This window comes from Sprattus sprattus (assembly GCF_963457725.1).
Source record: "Sprattus sprattus genome assembly, chromosome: 18".
Classification (NCBI taxonomy): Eukaryota; Metazoa; Chordata; class Actinopteri; order Clupeiformes; family Clupeidae; genus Sprattus; species Sprattus sprattus.
In genome coordinates, this window is record NC_137916.1 from 10988040 (window position 1) to 11013343 (window position 25304).

A 25304-nucleotide genomic window follows, 5' to 3' on the forward strand; every position below is an offset into this window, starting at 1 on the left:
TCTAAATGTTACCAATGTAAACGAGTGGATTGATCCACTCATTCATTTGCACAATACATACCTTTTACACGGTAAGCCAAGCTATTTTATTCCAAAGCCAAATGTGTGTATGGTTTATCGGACACAGCCAACCTCACTCCCTATCATCTCAACAATCAGTCAGATATAAAGTACAAAGGGACACTAAATAATTTACTTGAGAGGGAATGACATATCTCTGGCTCGTGCAGCAACCAGGTACTGGTATTCCACACCATGTCCCCACTACAAATACAACACAACAGAGTGCTGGCCTAGATGGCCCGTCTGCACGTGGACTACACAGAACACCCAGTCCCTCACAGCATTAGCCATCCAGGTCAATTACTTTAAAAGGCTTCAGCTGACGCTCGACACTGAGGAATATAAACGGGCTTAGGTGGAGTCAGAGTAGTGGTGAAGTAGGTATGTTGACAGGTAATTGAGAGACATGGGTCATAATAGCAAGGTTTGTTGAATATTTGTTAAATAGCTGATGATATTGATGCAGAACATCATATCTTGGAACATTAAAGTGTTTACTCTTACAGTCAGTCACCCCTTAGAGGAAGGCAGTGGAGACCTATAAGGCTCATGATCTAATCAACTAAGACTAAATGCATGCGATAGCAGACGCACTCCCTCATCCGTGCACCAAAGTGGCACACAGACTCACACTGTAGCAGCACACACCATAGACTCAGCCTGTTTCTAGCTGTTTGGAATGCGTCAGATCAATCAGTCCACTGGTGGCCAATTCCCACTGCTCCTGGCTGAGGCCATGGCTATCCAAACTTCCCACTGAAGCCTGTGATGAATATTAGATCAAAACGGCATTCTCATACTGAGCAGAAAAGCTGGCCCTGCACACTGGGGTGTCTTGTCTGTATACAAAGATCAGACACACTCACTCTCTCTCCCTCTTTTTTAACACATCAGTGTGTATCATTATCAGACAGATGGTGGAAGCATTGGTTAATTTTTCATGTCCCCCCCTCCCCCCCTCCCCTAATTCCTTTGCCCACATCTGAGGACTAGCCGAATCAAAGCGAAACATGTTTCATTGTTCCATCAGTTTTTCCCGAATGTGAGCCAACCTCTGTAGAGGAGTGACATTTTCATTAGAATCTACAGTTGGCATTGCTTAATTTCCACTTGCCCCCTGTGTGACCCATTGTACTACACAGACAAAAATCACCAAAGACAGCACTACAGCTGAGATTCCCCATCCTCTGATCTGATCATTTATTACTCTTGGGAATGGAAATCAATGATGTTTTTTTCATGTTTTATATATACAAAAATATGAGGAGAGAAAGGAAAATAAGCAAATAAAAAAAAGCTCCTTCCACAGCCATGAGTCTAAATCTGAAAATGAAACCATGTCTCAAATCCAACTGATAAAAGCCTTCACCAGAGGCCTACACTGAAATCATCACTCAAATCTCTCAAAAGACACCATGTCATCACATGAAGAGTCCTATGCACTTTGACACACCAAGTTGGGCCTTAACTGGCCTTCAGTCGTTTGCTGTTGGCCTGCGCAGTGAGGTCTTCCTCCTGCTCGCGTTTGGCTCCGCGACCTTCGGCAGTGACGCCCCCTGGTGGCGAGGAGGTTCCCGCGTCTCCGTTAGGCTCCTGAGCTAAGCCCTTTACCCTCAGCTCTCTCCTCCCTCTCCTCTCCTGCATCTCTTCGATTTCATCCGCAAACAGAGCCTTGAGCGGAGGGATGAGTCTGGGAAGGACTCGGAAGTCTCCAACACGAATCTGGAGAGCGACAGGAAGAGAGTAAAGGCAGTGTGTAAATCATTACATCTTTCTCAAGAATAAAAGTGGGTCACCTCAGGCCAACAGAACCTGGTGGCAGTGCACTCATGCTGTGCCTGTGGGGACAGGTGGCTGAGATTAGTTTTACTAACACTCCAACTCTTTCTGTACAACATCTGATATTCTCCCAGGCCTTCCTGACCAGCCACAACTCAGTCATCAGAGACAAACTCAGAGTTGTACAATTAAATTATGCCCACAAGCGCATGGGTGCTGACTACAAGAGAAATGCTAGCAATTGGGTCAGTGCCCCGGTCATCATACATCACAACAGGTAGGGGTTTGACAGACCCCAATGACCCCACACCCTCTGCAGAAACAGTTTCATGTTCTTGGTCCCATACTCACAAGTTCTCAGGTCTTACTTACCCTCATGTGATCGAAGGCAATCCCAACCTTCTCGTTGAAGTCGTCACTGAAGAGGGGGATCTTGGCGTACCTCTGGCTGAAGTGGTTCAGCATGATGAACTCGGCATTCATCTTCATGCCAATCCCAATCGCCTGCGAGGTTGTGCTGTCAATTTACGGAGAAGCACAAGTTAGCCACCTGACAGCCCCTAAAGCCTGTCTTACAGCTTTCCAGACATGAATGTCCCTCCCCCCCCCCTCTCCGAGATAGCAACACTTCAATCAATGTCTCATTCTTCCTTCTTATTCAGTTCTTCTGCTCGAAGGGGCTTTTGAGGCAAAGATGCAGAAGCCGAACATTGACAGCAGACCTTATTGTCTCGACCGAGCACCAGTCGCAAATCAATGGCAATTTCTGAGGGAAATCCAGCAAGAGAAAATTGTCCTTCAAAGAGACTAAATAAATAAATAAATAAATAAATAAAGGCAGTGATTGCGGAAAAAACCCAGTGCCTCAAACTCATTCACAATTTTCCTGCTGCTTTCGGGTTTATTTCTGTTTTGAAATTGCCGTTGGAGTAGAGCTGAGCCATTTCTACATGCCCTTGAGGGGTTTAGCAGATGCCGTGGCTTTTTGTTTTACATGTTTTATAGTGCGTGTGCTCTGCCTGCTCACCTGTGTCTCTTCTCAGTGGCCTCCTCCTCCATCCCGTCCTCTAGCGTAGCTTCGTGGATGAGCAGCGTGGCATTCGCCCCTGTGAACACAACAGCATCCAGGTTACATCACTGCGCGCCTCGACACAGCCGCTCGGCCCCCGTCCCAAAGGAAATCAATCATCAATTCAGTCCAATCACTCAAGCCAGTAAGCAGGGCGCATATTTAATGGGAAGGGCCTGGGAGAGCGTGTGCCCCCAGGCTTTTAGAGGGCCTGAACACTGGACCGGCTCCAGAACTGTGTGGTCTGTGAGAGTCCGGTGGCGGAGAGAGAAATCGGTGTCCTCTCCAGCATGATTAGCCAGGGCCTTGAGATTCGCAGCGAGTGCCTGGGATGGGCAGATCGATTGGGTGAGGAACACAAGAGCGGCGAGACAAATGATCCCGAGCTCCCCTTAAACCTCCTGCTTCATTCCTACTGATCAATCATGTGGTGGAGGAGCGCAACTACCCCTTCATCTACATAAGGTCATTCAGCTAGTGCTCCTGGAAGAGCCACTAAGTCTGCTGGGAATGCACTCATGACTTCTGGTCGAGTCGTCCAGACCAGATCTCAAACACTGACCATTGTATCTCAACTATACTAAGACGTTAAAATGGCATTTTGTTTTTGACTGGCCACAGCTATATCAAATCAAATCAAATCAAACTTTATTTGTACGGCGCATTTCATACACAAAGGTAACACAATGCGCCTCACAGTAGGAAAGAAGGGAAATAAGGGGGGGGGGGGGGACATGACAACAGGGCATCACATAACGCATGTCAACAGGGCATCACATGTCAACAGGGCATCACATGACAACAGAGCATCACATGACAACAGGGCATCACATGACAACAGGGCATCACATAACGCATGTCAACAGGGCATCACATGTCAACAGGGCATCACATGACAACAGAGCATCACATGACAACAGGGCATCACATAACAACAGGGCATTTTGTTTTCTGTTGTGTTCTGTTTGCCGGGGCCGTAAATGCACACCCTTTTCAAAACATCCAACAATAAGGTTCCTTCTCATGTATCAATTAATTGCCAATGACAACATACTGCCTAGTCAATGCTGGGATCGAACTACAATACACTCTCCAAGACTATGGCCTCTTTCAAACGACTCTCTTGGCATCAGAGGTAATCAATTTCCCTTCCATCCTTGACACAAAACCTTTAGCAAAGGTGGGTTTTCAACGTTAGACGGACACAGGTTAAACTTGACCTGGTGGTCACTCACCCATGCGTGCCAGGGCTTCGCAAGGCATGGTGTCTCCAGAGAAGACCACCTGCCAGCCGGACTGGTGGGTGAGGCTGCAGGCGAAGGCGTTCTTGCAGTGGTGCACGGTGCAGGTCTGGAACTAAGAGCACGGCACATGGGAGAGACAGCCAGGCGTTACTTTAATGAAGGAGGCCCATGAATTAATCAAGGGGTGGAGGAGATGAGGCCGGCTCCATTTTTTTAAACTTTAAAATCCAATTTCAAAAACAGGAAATGTGAAATAAAGCGTGACCAGGCTAGAAAAGGTGAGAGATTAAAGGGTTGTGCCCTATCTGCTGTGAATAACCTGGAAGGAGTTTCCACATACCTGTTTTAGATCGTTCTTCTTCAGCATAGCCTGGAGGAAAGATTTGGTTTTGTACTTGGGCATCTCAGCACCGTCACACAACACCTTCGCTGGGATGATGCTGCACAACACAAAGCATGAAGGTACCAGTGACAAACCACCTCAGTAATCTGTGGGATTTGGGTGTGCTTTTTCATGAGAAAGCATGGGGATCATCTCCTCGCTAAACCAATACCAAAATACATGCAATCACTTCGGCATCAAAAGACATTTAGAAAAATCTCAAAATCAAACCTACAAAGAATTTCCTAAAAAATGCTACCCTGTTTCAAGTCATAGAGGTCAAAGTAAATTCCCAGCAAGCCTCCACTTACTTGATGTGGCTGAGGATTTTCTGGCAGTGGTCATGGTACTGGTTTAGCCAGGTCATAATCTGTACTGGGGCCACCAAGTAAATTGGGGTGAAAGATTTCCCTAGGCTGTTCTAGAGGATGGAGATAGACAAGCAATACCAATATATTACTACACATATATTATTTATAATACATATATTATAATACATATAATACACATATATTACTTCATGAATCCATCAGCTTCAGCACAATTTCAAAGGTGTCATTATTTTCCTTGGAGTAAAAACGGGCACCATATAAACATGCCACACTTACTATTGCTCGTTCTCTTTGCAACAGCAAACTCAACAGGCCCTATTAGGGGGGAAACGAGAGAGAAATGAGTCTCATGTGTCTTCTTAATGTCCTCCACACCTGTGCTTCTCATGAGGACATACTTACTGTGTGGTGGTCCGCATGCAGGTGAGAGACAAATACAGTGGACAACCTGGTGAGGACCTCATCTACGCTGTCCCCATAGTGACGACAAAGCTGTCCAAAGGTTCCCTCCCCACAGTCCAGCAGCACAGACTGGGTGGAACTGGAACATAACAGCAAGATCAGTCACACTCGTACAGACTCCCAACCTCCCAACCTACACTCATACAGACTCCAAACCCACACTCGTACAGACTCCCAACTCACACTCGTACAGACTCACAACCCACTTGCTACCCAGATTAGATCAGTCTAACTGCTATAATGCACATTCTGTACTATTGTAACATATACATTTTACCATACCCATTTTCACACATATATTAACTACACAAAAATATCAGCAGCACTCTACTTAAGTGACTGCAATCACATTGGGATGTGGGCAGCACCTGGTTATATGACAGAGAGCCGGCATGCCAATACTACCTAGATCAGTCCAAATCATTCTCATTCATCTTTTCTTTCCTATGATTGAGCCTCCTCTCGTCTGTCACTGCTGGGGATGCCTAGACCAATGTGCCGGCAGGTACCTGATGTTGACCAGTGTTCCGCTGACATTCCTGATCTTCATGGGAAGCGCCGATCCTGTACCCAGAAACACCACCTCAGGGTACTTGTCCACCATCGCTGAAATCAAAATCAATCCCGTCAGCACACCCCTTTCACTTTTTCTGCACGCCTACAATCTGATCCGGCCAGACAGCATACATCCGTCACGTGAGCTTCAGTTTCACTCAACACACAGAACAAGGGGAAAGGATACTGTGTAGTTCAAACACACACAGTCACACATCTTACAGCACACATCCAAAAGCACCAAAGTACCAGTAGACCAAAACTCTACAGTGTCTGTCAAAATTAAATGGCACACGGAAGTGAGCCTGTGACGTATGGTGGGTGAGTGAGGAGTAACACTAGAGGCCGTGCGGTGGCGTGAGCTTAAAGTCAATCATCTCATCACCGGGCAACTCACCCAGCTGCACCTGCGAATCACTGGCCACGAGCCTCTTGCATTCTTCCACCTTCTGGAGGAAACCCGGCACTTCGATCGCCTCCTTCACAAACTCCTCCCGGTCGCACAGCGGGATGGCCTCTCTGCAAACCCATCACGGGCGGGGCAGGAAGAGAAGGAAACAGGAGTGAGGATGAATGGGGGAGAGGGCTCAGGGTTAGCCCTCAACATAAATGCCAAGGTTCAGCTGACAAGAAAAATGGCTGGTACGAGCATGTCTCTCTTTCCCTCTCGCTCTTATGTGTTCAATGTTCATTGGTTGGAAAAACAAGCAGACAGGGGTCAGACCATCTGCAATCAAGCTCTAAGCTGTTTAGATTGCCACCCTTAGACAGGGTGACCTCTCTGCCCTGGATCAAACACTCATTCAGCCAAGTAAGTCTGGGGGGGGGGGGGTTAGACAGACCTTTGCCACTCTGGTTTGGGTCGAAACTGGAACTTCAGCAGGCACTCCGCCCTCACATTGGGGACGTGCAGAGCAGCCTGAGGCTCCTAGAGTAAAGAGAGAGGACATGGTTTATTGTCCTTCACAAGAAAAGTCTCAAAATCTAAACAGCAATGACAGGTGAAATAACAAATGCAACGCTAAGCATTGGCACTCCGTCTGTAACCGTTCTACTTTGACTTGCATGTGTGTGGGGGGAAGGTGTGTTATTCTACTCCATTATTATTAGACAGTATTTCACTGCACCTTGGTTTTGAAGGGCTTCAGTTCAGGGAAGATCTCCGGATGAATGAGGTTGAGTTGGGCCTGGATCTTGTGGCTCCTGATGTTGTGAACCGTGCCCGCCTGCTCATTCATAATCAGATGCTCCGTGCTGGACGGAAACCTGCAACAGACAAACCCAGTGAAATCAAATCAAGAAAGAGAAGAGAGGAAAGAGAGAGAGAGAGAGAGAGAGAGAAAAGATAGAACGAGCAGTACTTTCAGACCTGTAAGGAGATTGAGATTGAAACCCTTCCAAAGACGTACCTCTCCATCCACTGCTTGTATGCGTCCATTTTCAGAACAGATTCTGGAGTCATGTGAACCACTAACAAAGCAGGATCCTCAGAGCCTCCAGTCTGATACCTGCATTGAAATCAACAAGCAATGCAATGACTTCCTACTCAAGACAATAACTATATGGCAGGAACACTTTATCTAGAGGCTAAAGTAGTTGGTGAGTTAACAGTCTGATTAATGAGCCGATATGCATGTGGAAGAAACACTTGAGATGGAAATTAAAATGTCACTTTGAATTAACGGTAGTAGGCACACACCCTGTTTAAGAATAAAGCTCTGAGGGAAGAATACAATTTAGCATTTACTGAAACACACACATACACACACTGAATTTATTTGTTTATCAATTTTATGAATAGAGCACTGATACTGTGGTTAACTAAGTTTATTTAAAAGGAAAACACTGCCCCCTGCAGGGCTTTTTACAACTAACACCCCCAGACAACATTAGTCCATGCAATCAGCATTCTGTCCAATCTTACTTCTTTCACCTGTTCAGTTGCCTATTCTACGGCATGCAGAAAAAAACTGATGTATGGTACTGGGCACTGGTCATGAGAAGTCATTGTTAGTAGATTGAGGCGTCAGAGAAACTGGCTCACCTTTGGAGCTGCTGGTTGTTGCAGAGAGGCTGGATGAACTCCTCAGAGGGGCAGTCCACCACCATGAAGACTGGTCCAGGGTCAGCAGGAGTACACACTTCCTCTGGGTGTATCTGTGAGGAGAGATGGAGGACATGTATGTGGGAATTTCACCAAATGATCTATTGTAGGAAATAATTCAAAGAAAAAATACATCATATTAATCAACACACCTCTCTTCCTTCATAGGTCACAGTCTTTCCATCCTTCAAAGCAGCAATAATTGGACCGATAGCAGCTGTACCCCTATAGCGATATTAATGCTCATGATCAATTACATAGCATAGCATAGCACCGTAAGTAATATGGTTAAGGATAAATCTTTCACAGATCATCCCTGTGTTTGTACTTACAGTGGTAAACCAAATTCTTTGGCTTTAGGCACCAGAAAGTTTCCTTTTTTCGGATGGAGCTGTAAAATGAAATGTGACATAGTTGTAGAAAGTCAAATCAAACCCTCCACGTCTGAATAAAAAGAGAGGATCATCAGACTACATTCCTTACCTTACAGATGAAGGCCACAACCAGAGAGGGGTCTCTGCTTGCCTTCGGTCTTCCATCTTTTTTATCTTAGAGGAAAACAACTCATTGCAGTTCTTTGCATAAATGCCATACGACAACACACTATACACATCACCGTCATGGCAGATTCTCATAATACATTTCTTTGCAATGTCTGAAATGTCCTCTTTCATAATCTCTGATGATAGCTTAAAGACTGCATCTTGTGTAACTAAGGTGGCATTCTTGTTTTCCAGAGTGGTTGTAGTATGGTTGTAACTTTTCACACTTAACAACAGCGCAGCAGAAGAATTTCTGGAGCACCTCACCGTATTTTACTCAAAATAGACTCAAAACTGCAGAGCTGGTCAAATTAATGTCAAATCAGTGTCACAACAATAGAGACAAAGCCACGGGGTGTTACGTGGCTTTATGTTACCAAGCATAATGCTTAACCTCACTCCAAGACCCAGACACTTTTCAGCCTTACCTGGACTGGCCCTCCCTTCTCTACTACCCTCTGAGGTCTCTTCACATTCCTCCGATCTCAACAGCTCCCTCCTCTGTTTGGGAGGGGGACTGCTGGATGGACTGCCCTGCCTCGGCCGACTTGGGCTCCCTTCCTTTATATCAGCTGAAGTATGGAAAGCAAGTACGAAAGTCAGTCATGTATCGTGTACCATGTAACAGTGCTGGAGAAAAGTCGAATTTGTATAAACTAATGCGCTCATCATTCCCATTATAATCCAGGGGCTGTGCAGGCCTTGTGTAAAACTATACAGGACCTATGAAGAAATAAGTCTGAGCACTCACCAATTATTGGGATTTGAGTGATGGTCATTGTTTCATCTGTATGCTGGGGGTCAGTGTAAGGTCGCACAGCTGTGTGCAAAAGAAGGAACAGGAAACACAATCACAAAACACCACAAAATGCCTCCAATGCGGTGCATAAAAATGCTTGCACATAGCAATGATAACGATTTCACTTCATAATTCAAAAAATATCATAATAAAAAAAATTCTCACATACTCACATAACTTTATTTCTTCCAGTGGTCCAGAAAAGGACTTAATAGCATGGATGTACTTTCCCTGGGTTACAAGATAAACACTGTACTCAGGAATACAGAAGGAAATGCCTTTATCACAATCATTATAGTCTTCTGGTTCTGAAGCACAGTAGCAGATAATGACTGCACTAAGATGCTGAAGAGGCTGCTGGGATATTCTAACTTAGAGAAGCTCAAGCTAATTTCCAGGGTAGAAAGGGTCCCATCCAGATACTCACAAGCTGAGGTGGTCCACACAGAACGCATTTAGGCACACCTGTGTCTTTTAGAGTTAATATCATTCCTACAAAGGACAGAAATGCATCTTATTAGAATTAAGATACCCATATAAGAACAGCACGTTTGTAGGTAATTGGTTATGTAAGCTAGGTGACAGAACATTAGACAGGGGAATTCTTTAAGTATTACACATTAATGTATGTGCTTTTTACCAGACAGGCCTCCAACAGTTTCCCAGCTCATTCTGGTAATAAATATATTGTCCAAGCGAGCAACCTTGAGCCTGAAAAAAAAGGCAACCAATTATTACTGACAACTTCACCCAAACAATTTTAGAAGACTATGATACTATTAACTTAGACTGGTTAGCACAACGTTTTAGCCATTCAGCAACTGTCTTTGTGAGCTTACTTGTGCTCCTGCATCAGACGCTGTGTTCCCTCCCCACAGTTAAAGAGGTATCTGCAGAGAAATGAACGAATATGTACAGGACAGTGTCGTGTTGACAGTAAGTCTGAACCATATAACTACCATGACAACACTGCTAGCTATACTGAAAAGGCACTTACCTGTTATACTCCGAAAACACATACAATGACGCATTGTTATCTCGACTACCCGTACCAACAACTTGTATATAAACTGTAGCTGGTCCAGGAATATCGGTCCGTTTCCTATTCTCTTTCGACCTGAAATGCCTCAGAGTGTCTTTGGGCGGCTTTTGCTTTTTCGTATTGCCAGCTGAGTTCGAAGCCATTCTGCAATGAAAATGCAAACCTCCTGGATAGGACAGGGGTTCACCAACGTTACATGTGCCTAACACAAGAGGTCTGCGAGCGATGGTTTGAAAATTGTGGTTTAAAAAACGCCAGGCAATCGACTTACAGCATGAGACCGCTGTATTCATAATCTACATGTGTTGCTCTATTAAGGTCGAACAAACTAACATTCAATACAACTGTAAATATAGCGTCATGGCTTTTACTTATTGCACATGACGTTTGTAGGACTTCGAAGAGTTGACAGGATAGTTAGCACACGTGATATTACTCTTCCGGCGTATGATGATGACGTCAACGTCCTTGCTCGGTCATTCATTTGCTCTGGCTCAGTTTATCAAAGTTAAAAAACTCTTACCTTAAACAGATCATCTTATTGAACCCATGTCAAAATGGTTTCATCAGGCACTGTCAACCCATGCTGAAAGATAACGCTTTTTACATTTGTTTTCAGTTTTACTTCATTTAAAACTTACAATTGTAAATTACTACATTATTTATAACATTATGTAAATTCCTGTTTTAAATGCTTCACTGACACTGATGCTGTCCTTGCATTGAAAAACATACACCCCAAAAACACATGCCCCCACATTTCAACATCAAGTGAACACACATTTCTTCATCGTGCTTGCCCTTTCTTTTATTTATACCAGGACATATTTCATTGTACAGTTGGGACACTTTTGGCTCCCGGCGCAGAGGCCTGGCACGGCATTCCTCAAATGCACTTTCCGTTATTATACTTTGCTGTACACCCTAGGTAGCAAGGTTTCATTAAGATACAAAACACAATGCTTTAATGACACATATGTGGAAGATGTGGGACAAGTCACAAAAAGAGCATGATTCCAGTATGCAGATTGAAGTACTCTCCAAATCATATATTCCACAAGAAACTGAAACATAAATAAAATTCCAGAATAGTTTTTTTCTTTAAAAATCACTATACTGCATCCACATATGAGATAAGGTCTCACACCAAGATGAGCCAAGACCATAGTATATTCATTCAGTTACTATTATAGTTAAGCATGTCTGTATGTGAGAGTGGTGAAGCAGAGAGCAGAACAATCAGGGAAAGATAGACAGAGACAGAGAGGGGGAAAGAGAAAGAGGTCGAGAGAGGTGTGTGTTGATATTATACAATAATGTGACTGATATGGGCACCTGGTGTTGCCACCGCACAGGATTTCTTGTTTTAACACTGCAGCTTGTGATCAAGCGTTCCTTATGCGGTCGGTTTTGTGTTGTTTGTTTGTTTGATCAGTTTCTCCTGGCGCTGAGGCTCCTCTGTGTTTACCCAGCCTTTGAGAGAGTCAGTCCACATACATGGGGGAGTTTGGAGTGGTGGGCATCTGATCCATAATCCGGCACACGTAACTAGCCACGTCCACCCGGCGCTCTTCAAATATCAATATGAAAGGATGTTTCTAGAATACACACACACGCACACATCTGTATTAATGATCACGGTCTGATAAATGGATAGCAATTAATGAAAGATCAAATCAAAACACGGGCCTCTAGATGTACAATGCCTGATATGAGACACAACTTACCAGTAGCTCTCTGTACTTTGGCCTTTTTGAGTCATCCTTTGTAAGGCTATGAAAAAATAGGAAAAACAGAAGGTAAAATGAATACTCTGATACCTCTGTTACAATTCTCTAGTATTGACACCAGAGATGCTCATTGTCAAATAACTACAGTGAATATTAAGCATTCCACTTCAGTGCTACAAGCAGAGTGAACTATTTGAAAAACATTACATCATGAGCAGAGACAGTTCCCTTTTTTACCAGCAGGTGGCAAGCAGACTTTGTATATACTAGATCAGGCAGGAAGTTGCAGTCACATGCAAACACAGCGGACAGCAACATCCTTAATTCATTTCTCATTCAATTCCACAACTCAGCACATTCAAAAGACAGCTTTACAATGGAACTCCCGGAGTGAAATAAGGAAGTCGCTCTCCTGTTCTCATTCTGACAACAACCAGAGCATGACCCGTGACAACCATGCAACTGAATGTCCTTCCAGTTAGTAATGTTGGATTTTACCACTGGTTGACGAAGTTGATGAACTTGGGGGAGAACTGCCTCTCCTCCGAGTTGCTGAGATGCGGGGGATCTCCCTTCACCACCTGTGTCAGCTGGTCGAACACACTGCTCCACTTTGGGTATGGGAATCGACCTGTGGCCAACTCATACTGCACACCACAAACACAAACAGGATACACACAAAACCCATGAAACTGTTTGTTCAGCACAAGCAGTCTGCAGACAGATCTTATCCCTCCTATGACCATGCTCTGCGGCCATGAGACCAAATCTAGGTGTTTGCCAAAGTGTATTATTAAACCACATACAGAATTTAAATGAATGATAGATGGTCAGTGTTCAGTTATGCAATCTGTCTCTAGTCTACTCTTCGCTTTAGAAACTTTAAAACGTAGCAGCATTTTTTTCTGGCTGGAGAGCCTGAACAGTGTTGGCATACACTGGAGGAACGGTCTCTACAGTGAGTAGGGAGGGGAGGGAGAACCGAGCTCTGTTCTTACCAGCGTGATGCCCAGACTCCACACATCCGAGCGAACGTCATAGCCTTGGCGGGAGGCGCTGGGGTCAATTCGCTCCGGCTGAAAAGGAAGCAGAGCAGGAAGAATTCAGAATGCAGAGTGTGTACTAAATGAGCAGGAAGGGAGGGGTCCAGAGTGTGTACTAAATGAGCAGCAAGGGTTCTGTTATCCAAAGTGTGTACTAAAGCATACATGGGATGGAATGGAACTGTTATGGTGTTGTGGTTTTCCCCGTGTCTGCTGTCTTCCCGTGTCGGCAAGGTGGAGGGGGCGTGTTCACAGACCTCGTCTCTATTGCTAGGCGGGACTTCGCCCTTTATAAAGCCGGCCCTTCCCAAGATGGAGGCGCTCACTTTTCTGGAACTGGCTCGCTGTCTGTTTCCCCCAGGACCACAACCCACTTTGGATAACGTTTGGGAATAACTGGCTCCCATCCACCCTGAGCGTTCAGAGACAATTAACTTGGAGACCTTTACGCGTGTTACGCGCTTTTTCTGTTTGCCCGCTCTTAGTTTGTTTTGGTGGTTGTTTGTGTTTTGTCCTTCTTTTTCATTTTGACGCGAGAGAGGTACGCTGCAAGTATTTAGTTTATGAAGGCTTTTGGTTGGTATTTTGCTTTCCCTCTCTTCCTCTTTTACGGCAACCACCACTGTGTTCATTATAATAAACTAAACTGTTTACCCGCAAACAAGAGTCGTGCCATTTTATGTTACGGGACCTTCTGCCGTAACAGGCACCTTTTGTCCCTTGAGAATTTGGGTTTTGTGGAATTTTGATCATGTCTTCTGAACTTTACAGTATTTTCAACAATCCTGGAAACAACTCCCAATTTTCAGACCCTTTTAAAATCCTGCAAGGTATGCATCGCGTATCAAACCTGAAGTTGTTCTAATGGTCGTTTCACACAATATCATAATCTAGTTCAGGGTTAGAGCTTTGTTTTGTCAGGTGAAATCTGCAAATGATTCTTAGTAGAGTAAAGAACAATAAATTATGATTTGAGGTGACCCACTTCCCCCAAAATTAAACAGACCACGTCAGACATCATCCTGAGAGAGCGATTCCCGGGTCCTTATGCACGCGGAGGCCCATCTGTGAATGTTTGACTGTATGACCTCAGTGCCCAATGAGTCGGCCTGTGCTGTTCAGGTTTAGCGGGGTGTGGGTGACGTCAGTTGAGTACTCCTGCCACGCCTCCTCCTCCATCTCTTCCCTACTCCATGAGCTCACCCAGACGCCTGCTTTAGAGGCTGATGTCACCCACGGCGCAGCACTGGGGTAGACTGCGGGCCCCGGGGTGTTTACGAGCTGACAGCTACTGCACGGCTGCCTGCCCTCTCCGTGCCAACACAGCCGTAATATAACCGGCCACGCTGACTCACATGCCAAAATACAGACGGAAGGAGGAGAGGAGGAGGGGAGGGGAGGCCGGCAGCATGGACTCCGCATGTTTTTCCATTACCTAACCAAAGTAAGTTCAGAGGCGTAGCAGGGCCAAGAACCGAGAGGAGCAGACGGTGCCGCCGCAAGATACTGCTGTCCTCAACGTTCCGGCAAAGAAATCAGTCCCTTTTGTGTCAGTGGTAAAAATGGAGTGCCAGACAGTTACAACTTACACCCACACCGATGAGGTGATTCCAACATGGGCCAGCAGAGCATAGAGTTGGACATGAGTTTAACCTCTTCTCACCCGTGCTCTTGAGCTGGATACACCAGGTGTCAAGAAGGTGTAGGCATGTTCAAAGACATATGCTGGCCAGCCTATGATTCAAATGACTTTACAAGGGCACTGTCTTTAAATGATTTACTACCGCAAGCAAAACACTAACTCACTACAATGCACAATGTGTGTATTTGTTTGTATGTGTGTGTGTGTGTGTGTGTGTGTGTGTATTAGGGATGGGCAGTATTTTGTATTATACTTGTCTATGGTATTCCATCATGCCACTGCATGAATTCTGCAATACCAGGATATTATGAAATAAAGCATACACATTTCCCAGAATTCCAGAGAATTCCACATCAGAAGTCTGTCTAAATCTCTTGCTTACGATTACAAAATGAGGTAGCTAGGTAGCCAGCAAACTGGACATGTTTTAATAATCTGAATAACACTGTCAAGTTTTGAAATGGAGCGTAATATATTTTTGACCACTGGTGGAAAATGCCTAGCAAACACAGGTATGTGACACACCCCTGTACAGAAGCTTCATGGTCTTCTAAATCCTCTGTAGATAACGCTTCCATTAATAAATGCACCAGGACATCCCTCAAGACAGAAAATGTCAACAGGCTGCTGTTTCTGGCTTTCTTGATGATATATCTCTTTGGAATTTCCTTTTGAAATAACTTTGCATAAAATGGTATTAAGTATATGAACTTTAAAGGATAAATACCACAATGTAATAGCGATCCATCCATACAGTTTAAAATACCATGATAAATATTTATGTCCATTTCGCCCACATCTAGTAAGTATGTATATAAATGAGGTACTTAAAGAGATATCTTAATCTATTCAATGATCAAAATAATAAAACCAAAATAAGAATGAAGCAACAACCAAAACAGCAACTCAGGATCTCTGAGCCCACCTCCCCACGAGGGGTCTGCCTTTCCCAGGCCAGGAGGCAGGCCGCTAGGGCCATGTGTCTGAGGGATGCCTGTGTGCTGAGCTCAGGCCTGGGGGAGAGCCCAGACTCCACTGCTTCATTCAAGATCCATGAATGAACAGAGCAGAAGGAGGAGGGACCAACGCATGAGAGGGAGAGAGGGTGGGAGGGAGAGAAAGAGGGAGGGAGAGAGAGAGAGCATTGCTGTTCTGGCAGTCCCGCTACCAAATTTAGCATGGAAATTGGAGGGGGAGAGGGAGAAAGAGAGAGAGATGGAGAGTAAGAGTGTGTGATAAGAGAGAGAGAGAGCGCACAGGGGGGTGACGTGGGGGGGTTGGGTGCTCCCTATCTTGCGTCATGGCGTGGCGGGGTGCCGGGAGAGGGAGATATATTGGGCGATGACGAGGCGCTGAGCTCATCAGCTTGGCTGGGGGAGAGCACCACAGTCATGTCACACACACGGCACGAGGCTCCCTGCTCCCCGCTCAGAAATAAACACATCAAACACCCTGTACACAAAAACACGTTTGACCTCCATGCACCCTCTAAACCCAAATACCCCAGTGGCTGTAAAAGATCCTGCATTTAGCACATAATAAAATACACCCTTCAAATGTAGCATCCACACACACACACACACACACACACACACACACACACACACACACACACACACACACACACACACACACACACACACACACACACACACACACACACACACACACACACACACACACACACACACACACACACACACACACACAATCACTGGCCATAGGGTATGATAGAGGATGATAGCAGCGGTACTTTTTCCAGGTGAATGCCAACCCTGACTGGTGCCTCTGCCTTCTGTTTAGGATGACGGCAGAGTGGAAAATCCCTCTGGGGATTCACCAAGAGTGGCCTAGATTTGTTTAGGTTCTACATCTGAGACGCATGTTACAGTAGACATGCCGGACTCCTCTCTGCCCCTCTCATAAGCACTCTGTTCTCCTCTTAAACCCCTTCCCACTACTGCCACCACCACCACTTCCTTCACCACACTGAGGAACAACTCACTGGGAAAAAGAGGTCAGGAACTGAAACTGTCATTCACAAAGGGGATGTCAAAATGTACTTCTTGTGAGGTCCATTTAGGAGAAGGATGTAAACCACTTACAGCCATGTAAGGTCTGCATCCGGCATCTCTGGTTTTGGCTATGGAGTCCACCAGCTGGCCGCTGATGCCAAAGTCACACAGCTTAATGTTGCCATTCCGGTCCAGGAGAATGTTGGATGGCTTTATGTCTGAGAGGAAGTCAAACATTAAGAAAGATAATAAGATTTGAGGGGTCCTTTACGTCAGAGAGTTACTTGATGGTGAGATACAGCACAATATCACAATCCCACAATACCATGTATGCCATTGGCTGACTGGACCCCTCAGTCATTTTATAAATCACTAGACATTACTCATTTTGAAAGTCTTGAACAAAGCTGAAACTCAAAGAGGAAGTTCCGTATTTGTATACTGACTAAGTCGAAGTAAATAAAACACACACAACAAAACAGGGTTTATTAGAACATTCGTCTTACCTCTGTGAATTATTTTCAAGTTTTCTTTTAAGTGGTTAAGTGCTTTCACAGTCTGTAAAACAAGGATAGAGTAGAAGGTGATTAACTTTCCTTTTGAAGTCGTTGCATAAAATCCACTATGAAATGGAAATAATGAATTCAATTTGAAAAATGTTGACTTACAGCTAATGTTATTTTGCCTAAAATTTCCTCAGGAATAACATCATCTGATTCACCATATACATATTTGTAGAATTTGTCCAATGAGGTAGACATGAGCTCCATACAAATCCAACAGTCTCCCTGGAAGACAGCACTCATTTGAATTAAAATACAGAAACATCCACATAACACCCCTCATCAGGCAAGATAATACTTTAAGAAGATCAAAGACAAACTCATACACATACACCGGCACATACACTTCCACATACTCCATGGACTCTGTAAAATGCCTTGAGACAGTATTGTGTGGCTAAGGCAATGTACAATAGCACTGATAGTTGTAAAACAGCAGGGGCCTTGTGCTGACTGACCTCTCTGAAAAGTGCCCCATAAAACTGGACAATGTACGGACAGTCGCTGCTCCTCATGACCACATCCAGGTCCATCAGCAGCTGCTTTTGCTCCTTCTCATCCACGGTTGACCGGATCCTCTGCCATCAGACAGGTAGGTCAGTACATTATTAATGTTGCATTAGCGTTACAGCTGACAACACACATTTACCAAAGTAATGCCACGATCTCCTGTGAGTGTGAAAACTTGGTGTGCCCTTACAGATTTTGGTGCTAATATTTAAAGAGAGTACTGAACATATACAGACTATTTCACAGGTCATCATGCTATTTGTGTGTTAGGCAGCTTCAAGAAGTAGCTAAAAGGAACTAGGCATCAGGAGCAGACCTGGGGATGCCAACAGTCAGACTCCAAAAGGAAGAACGAAAACTAAGCCATGTGGCCTGGACGAAAGGGGTTACCTTGACAGCCATGATCTGGTTGCTGGGCTTGTGCACCATCTTGTTGACGGAGCCATAGGCGCCCCGCCCGATCTCGCCCAGGTCCTTCAGGTCCTCGGCGGTGAAGTCGCAGTGCTGCTCCGCCGAGATCTTCAGCTTCCCCGACGACTCGATGCTGTGCGTCCGCAGCCGCTCTCTGGGCTCACAAACAGCAGCAGGAAGTGGGAAGACGGATACAGTTAGCAAATAAATGGTGCCTATTGCTAGAAGGCCCTGACTGATTATATACAGTAGGAAGTTAGGGCTTATAAAGAGGGATAACTTTATTATAGTGAAAAAAGAAGAGAATAGAGAAAAGGTTGTGGAGAGGACAAGCCTCAAGGACAGGCTGAATGGGTTCAGGGAAGGGGATAGAGGAGGATGGGAAGGAGGAGATGAGAGAGGAGAGAAGGAGAGACTGAAGTCCTACTCACATGTGTGGATTCTGGAAAGGGGGCGCTGCTGTATTGAGTGTGAATCTGGCGCTGGGTTTGATCGGCGGATTGGCAAAATTTAACTTCAGTGCTTTGCGTTTACCTGACAGAGAGAGTACAGAGCTTCATCCACGACTCTTACTGAGCACTGATAACTTATAAAAAAAAAACTGTAGAGCAAACAGCACACACCATACACCAACCAAGAAATAGTGGGAAAAAAACTCAAAGTATGAAAGGTATGAAACACTACAAAAAAATACCACTTGCATGACAGACTACTTGGTATTGGGGTGACTAGGACAAAACTGTCAACAGTGATCATGCAAACAGAACCACCAAACCCACAGTGATTTGACAGCACACAACCCGAGTCCCCCAATACCAGCATGCACCCTCACCTTCACCTCCACCACAGCCATGATACAGGCTCCCCCTTGTTTCAGGAGAAACTATTAGTATTGCTCTTCAACATCGGAAGTTTTCCAACATGGACATACTTACCCACTCCAAGCAATTATAAATGACCAGAAACGGAACAAATGACACTTCCCCTCAGTCCAATCTAGTTATTCCACTTCATCACTGTTGATAAGGAATGTCGTGTTTTTGGATTATAAATTCATTAATTTATTCAGCGTTCAGCAGAAGCACAATCTGATTAATTAACTCCCCAATCAACTTAGAGCCAATCAACATAAAAAAGGAAAGTTGATATGATCATGTACACGTCACTAGCTCATCAGATAGTTAGACAAAGCTAAACTCTGATGGCTACACAGGTAATTAATGCCCAATGTGGCCTGTGGTACACCATGCAGTGTCTTCATGCTTATGACTGATCACTTGCTTCTGAATGCAAAGATTCTAGAGAGGTGAAGAAATACTAGATGAGCAGTACAAGAGCCTAAGAAAGACTGGTAACCACAAGAGCCACATAGCTAGGAGAGTCGCTCACAGTTGTTCTAATATTTCTATGACGTACCACTCTGGTCTAGCTATCCGACCCGGACCAAGCCCAGATTCAATCTGTTTTCTGTCGCAAATTCATCTTAACCATCAATTAACTCAATAGGTAGACCAAATCTAAGACCTTTAGAAACCGGCACAGGTCTTCATATAAAATTAAATAATAATCTACAAACACCAGAACAGTAACATTACAATCAGGTGTGCAGACACAAGAAAATAGGAGCACAGGTCTAATTCTGTTTTCCAACAAATATCCAACAGCCCTCTCAAAGTGTAACCAGGGGAAGCAGCATGTTCTTGGTATTCTGTAGGTGCACCTATAATCTACCACAGAGGGAAACTCACTCTCGGCTGTCAACGTTGTGTGTTTTCCCAAAGCAGAGGTTAGGCTCAGACAGTAACAATCTGGTCTGTTTGGAGGGAGGAGTGTCCCACAGAGCGAGAGACAGACACAGAGAGAGAGAGAGGAGCTTTGACTTCACCTTGAGAGCAAAGAATGCATTCTGTTTCCTCTCCTCCAGGGGCACACCACAAGAATGTGTGGATTGGACTAGACTCTCTCTACTGTACTCCTCTGCTCTGCGAGCTACTCCATGTCTCAACAGGCCAGAGTTTGTTAAGTGCTACTCATGCCAAATCCGCATTGTGATGCTTGAAACAAAATGCAAACTGGAGAGACGGAAAGGAAAAAAATAGCCTACTTTGTGACAACTCCCAAGCATTAGCCTACTTGCTTTGCTGGTTAGTGGTAAGCAGTCCAACACTGAGACCAAGGGTGAAAGAAAAACTCTTGCCGAGCTTCTATTACAAAGATAAATGAAAGCAAAAGAAAAAGAAAATCAACAGATTGAGATCACATGCAGATTTGATCAAATTAAACATTCACACAATGGCAAACTCGGCCCCATGGAGATATAGTGGCTGTGTGCTGGCTTGTCATTTGTTTAATCAAAAGGACCATATGACCACCAGATTTCCCAGGCGTACAAATCAGGGTGTCCCAATGTCAATGGAAGTTGTATGACCTAGGCTTGTGCCGATTTCTCATTATTCTACTGAAACTATTTGGCGCAATGGTAAACTTATAAAAATAGAAGTCAAAGATTGATGATGTCCTTTCATACTATACAGCTATGCAACATTCCCGAAACAATCACCTGCTCTGAAAAGGAGATGTGGCCAAAAACACAAAGCAATCCTGCTGATTGCCTTGTCTAGCTAGACCTATACAAGACAACCCCATTTAAATGACTGGCATCTTCAATCATCACACTCAAATGTGTTGCTCAGTAAAAGATCATTATTGTTTGGAGAAAACGTAAAGCTTCGAGCTAAAAGACTTTCAGGTACTCTGAAAAGAGGGTAATTGTTACCATTCAACATGTCTCTTTGGTCACAGCTGCACCGGCACAAGCCTACAAGACCCCCAAATAATCACTCGGATTAGTGTAGGACAGAGACCAGACTCCCCATACCAGGCCATCAGGCGAAACAAAGGGCTGACAACTGTGGGTACTGTAGCAACAAAAGGGTTGGCTTACTTTGGGGAGCTCCAGACAGGTTTATCTGAAACCCTGGAGGTGAGAAGAAAACAGTTTTTTTCACAGTTGATTTTTTTTTGCATGTTCCTGTACCAGAGTATCTTATTTGGAGTTATAGACCACTCCGCTCCTTGTTCTCTGGGTAGGCAACACCATCACACCTAGAGCCATACGTAAGATATAGGGACCTACAAAATATACAACTAATAAAAATGTATTAAAGAAAAGAATATTAGACCATGCAAAAACATAAAACCAGACAAAGAACTGAAAATTGAATTTGGCCTAACCATGTTCTTCCTGGTCCTTTCCCTGTTTCCCCAGTCAAAATATAGACTAGCTACCATGTTTCATCAGGCTGTGGTGACTGGTGAATATGTGATCACGTAAGGATGGACAGCAGGGTTGGAAAAACTACACCATGGCCGAAGGCAGAGCACAGGGCCATGGCAGGAAAACATTGCCCTTTGTCATTGTGTTCAATGCCAAATACTGACGGTAAAAAGCAAACAGTATTTCAATGTGCTGGTGGTCTCAATACTCGACTCACTACATGACTACTTGCTCTCTTGTTTGATGATGAGAGGTAAACCACCACGTTCCCACAATTAGCCTGGGACTAGACCTTAGACTAAGCACAGACATTGGGCTAGTTGACCTATATCACTTTGTGTTCCTTCAATTCAAGATGTTAACATTTGCAAATCTCAATGTTTAACTTTTGGGTCCGTGAGTTAGCTGGCATTTATGTAGGGGGTCCACATCAGAGAAAAATGCAGTTATCATGAGGGTAATATTGCGTGCAGAACATATAACACACATAACAGACAACAATCAGGAACTACTCGAGCTATGACATAACTTGCATTCAGCAGAGCAAGTGTGAAGGGGAACAACAATGAAAAAAGTGTTGAAAAGATGAACCATGGTAAAAAGAAAATAAATTATCATGACAGGCAAGAAGAGAGAAGGAAACTTATAGCTCTAAGGTTGGTTACTTTCTCAGGGGCAGCTCACCATTGTTCAGCATCAAATCAGGAAGGTTAGGGTAGTCAGTAGCAAATAGGTAGGGGAAGAAAAACATCATGGGGGAAATAGGTTTCAGTGCTTCTCACACACACAACACAACAAATCAAAGTGGCGTGAAGGTGCAAACATGAAAACAAATCAATGTAGTTAAACAGTCTTTCTATATTGGAGTCAATATGGATTTATCTTTCCAGTACCCTACCAGTTTAAGGGGATTTTTTTGTAAAGTAAATTGTGACAACTCACTAAAGTGTTACAACATGAGTATGATTCAGAATGATTCTTGAACCATCTGTATGTGAGTAAGGCCTAATAGGAGTCATGTCGTAGAGCACCACATGGCTGGGGTTCTGAATGTAGTAAAACTTTGACCAAAACTGACTTATATTTAATTGTTATCCAACAAATTGTCCATGCATGCAAAGAATGGTTGAGTTGAGTGATGCCTTCTACAATCTTGAGACAATCTAAGAGATGACCATTTAAGTGTGTGGCTTGTTAAATATGAAGCAATTAAATATGGATAGTGTTAATGTACATTTAATGCCTTCTGAGATAAGAACAGAATTAACAACATTACTTTGAATGACGGGTAAATCAAAACCTTTGCTTATTACAATGCACAACATAATAAACATAATAAACAACATCCCTAGAGCTTGTGCACCTTAGTTTTGTTACAAGTATATGCCCCAAACACGTAATACATTTATAATACGTTTCACACAGGGTTTCTCTTTCAAAATCTGAATTATTGAGTATAAGCTCTTGTGTTAGAACATTTAAATCACTGGTTAGGTGAACTTGTGTGTGACTACCACTAAACCTGCACACGTCAATTGCTCTGGAAAAGACATACTCATAACCAGAAAATGATTTGGCCACTACACCAAACTCTTGAAAGTCAGTGATTCCTAATAAACATTTTACGTCACAAAAGTGGTAACATAGACATGCTGTTACACTGCAGTACTAAGCTACGTGATGCTAAAATAAGCCCATGCCAATTACAAACAGTGTGGGACAGTTCACTGTACCTCTACTCTAAGCTAGCTTCTAGCTATGAAAATTAACATTGACAGTAGCTACCTGTATCACACTGACATCTCCAGCATGTGTTGGTTTCTGTAAGTTAAAATGAAACATTTATGTTGTAAAGAAACATAGAGCAATTGTATTTATTCTCAAATTATAAAAGGACACTACAAAAATGCGTTAACAACCATGGTGTGCTTGTAATGAAAGAGTCACGAAGTGGGAAAGTACCTGATGGCCCAACATGCTGCCTAAACAACGTCTGAACTTTGCAGTGGCGCAAGGTGTTATTGTTTTTCTTTCCAATAAAGTTAAACTCTTAAGCAGCTGTTTGCTTGATGAAGCAATCACAGCAATTTCATAACGGTTGTTCAAATTATAGATAAATCAAACTATAGCACGTGAAAACTAATATCGCTGAGCTATTACTGTCAGCTGTCCCAAAAAGATTATCCTTAGCGAGCTAGCACGCTAACATATGTATTCCCCTTTTAAGATATAAGGTAATTCAGTTCATTTATACTCAACTCAACCATGTCAACTGGCAAACACGGTTTAAATCAAGGATCTTTTGGTAACATAATGTTTCGCATCTCGTTGCAAAAAAATGGGCTATTTAAAAATAATACTTACTTGCCTTCTTTCATATAGACTAGTTGTGATAGCTATTTAACTAGCGTATATGTATTACCCTCTGAAAGGGTACTGATATTATCAATAAATAGTGTGTGAATGACTGCGAGCTCTCGCTAGTGACGCTCTTCTTAACCAATACTGTAGCCTTAACCAGTGGGTTGAAATAGTGAACAGCGTTGTGTGAATCAATGGTTCCAATATTACATGCCGTACCAAATATGGTTTGCTATAGATGATTGGCGTTTAGAAAAAGCTAGCTACGTAGCTTAATGTATATAGTTTTGCCTATCTTGCGTAACATGTCACTACCACAGTCCACTGTAAACTGTTACATTGCTAGATAGCATACTTAAACAAACGAGACAGCAATGAACCATCAAACCATCCAACCACCGGGGCTGTCACACATATGTTGAAGAATTGAAAAACGGTTATCCTAGCTATATAGCCAAGGTAACACTAATGTTAGATGTAATAAAAACATAATATGAGCTACGTAATCTAGGTGAAAGTAGCTGGCTATAGATGCTAGTTTATGAAGACTGATATGACGCTATCAATGTTAATTCTGACCAGCTAGCAAGCTAACATATATTATGGTAGCAGAGGCAGAGTTCAACAACTTTGCGTATCGCTATTCATAAAACGATCATATATCACATTTGCTTCCCTTCATCTTACCCTGCATGCTGCTCATAGTTGTTATGTGTTGAGACTGGGATGGGTGGTGATGTGTTGTTGCTGTAGATCCTGCGTTATTGCTGTTGTTGTGGCTGGAGGATGAGTTGGTGCTGGGGCTGGGAGTCGCCATTGTGCATGAATTCCAGCAGCAGCACTAGGCTGCAATGCAGAGCTCGAAAGTAACTTCACCTCCTACACTCAAGACAGGAGACAAGACACAGCAAGCGATCTACACGTAACTAAGTCCCACTGTTGATACTACTAAGGCTATAAATGTAAACGTATCTTGCCGCTACACGGGGTCAGACGGCTTGGTTAGCAAGCTTCCTAGCTCAAGACAGTATTAGCATGGACTGTAATCCAGTGTCAGACCATTCCATAGCAGACACAGGACACCTAGCTTCAACACTCAGCACTGCACACCCACGAAGCTCAATCATTCCAGCTATCCAGAAGTGTATCTTCAGTGTGGGAACACCCGCGCATGACCTGTTCAACGAGGACAGTTAAGAGCTGCCACACATAGTATTGACATATTTTATTACTGATGAGCTATTTTGACCTTTAATATATTACGTCTGGATTTTACAGTGAGGTCAGGTTTTATTCTGAGTTCATGACGCTTTATTGTAAGTCTATTATAATAACCTTATGAAAACAACAACCACCTTGGCATTAGTGGCCAACAATGA

The 25304-nt window shown here is 43.7% G+C and overlaps 2 protein-coding genes across 3 annotated transcripts; both read right to left on the bottom strand.

Annotated features, from left to right (window-relative positions):
• Nucleotides 1-1289: 1289 nt before the first annotated feature.
• On the bottom strand, nucleotides 1290-10761 carry elac2 (elaC ribonuclease Z 2). The gene is made up of 24 exons (XM_080856948.1): nucleotides 10329-10761; nucleotides 10171-10221; nucleotides 9972-10042; nucleotides 9759-9823; nucleotides 9505-9562; nucleotides 9284-9352; nucleotides 8961-9104; nucleotides 8474-8538; nucleotides 8323-8381; nucleotides 8143-8215; nucleotides 7931-8043; nucleotides 7296-7394; nucleotides 7014-7152; nucleotides 6729-6814; nucleotides 6284-6405; nucleotides 5841-5937; nucleotides 5272-5410; nucleotides 5146-5184; nucleotides 4849-4958; nucleotides 4496-4595; nucleotides 4147-4267; nucleotides 2870-2948; nucleotides 2215-2359; nucleotides 1290-1785 (listed from the first exon to the last, which is right to left on the bottom strand). The coding sequence occupies exons 1-24, from the start codon at nucleotides 10664-10666 to the stop codon at nucleotides 1528-1530; spliced, it is 2640 nt and encodes an 879-aa protein (XP_080713074.1). The 5' UTR covers nucleotides 10667-10761; the 3' UTR covers nucleotides 1290-1527.
• A 473-nt stretch (nucleotides 10762-11234) lies between these two features.
• Nucleotides 11235-25009, bottom strand: map2k4a (mitogen-activated protein kinase kinase 4a). 2 transcript variants are annotated; one of them, XM_080855897.1, is made up of 13 exons: nucleotides 24613-25009; nucleotides 23350-23385; nucleotides 21232-21264; nucleotides 18719-18821; nucleotides 18267-18441; nucleotides 17825-17944; nucleotides 17472-17591; nucleotides 17310-17361; nucleotides 16894-17021; nucleotides 13102-13179; nucleotides 12602-12750; nucleotides 12101-12146; nucleotides 11235-11971 (listed from the first exon to the last, which is right to left on the bottom strand). In XM_080855897.1, the coding sequence occupies exons 1-13, from the start codon at nucleotides 24740-24742 to the stop codon at nucleotides 11858-11860; spliced, it is 1284 nt and encodes a 427-aa protein (XP_080712023.1). In that variant the 5' UTR covers nucleotides 24743-25009; the 3' UTR covers nucleotides 11235-11857. The 2 variants fall into 2 exon arrangements, with proteins under 2 accessions (XP_080712023.1, XP_080712024.1); XM_080855898.1 differs by lacking the exon at nucleotides 21232-21264.
• Between the last annotated feature and the right edge of the window lie 295 nt (nucleotides 25010-25304).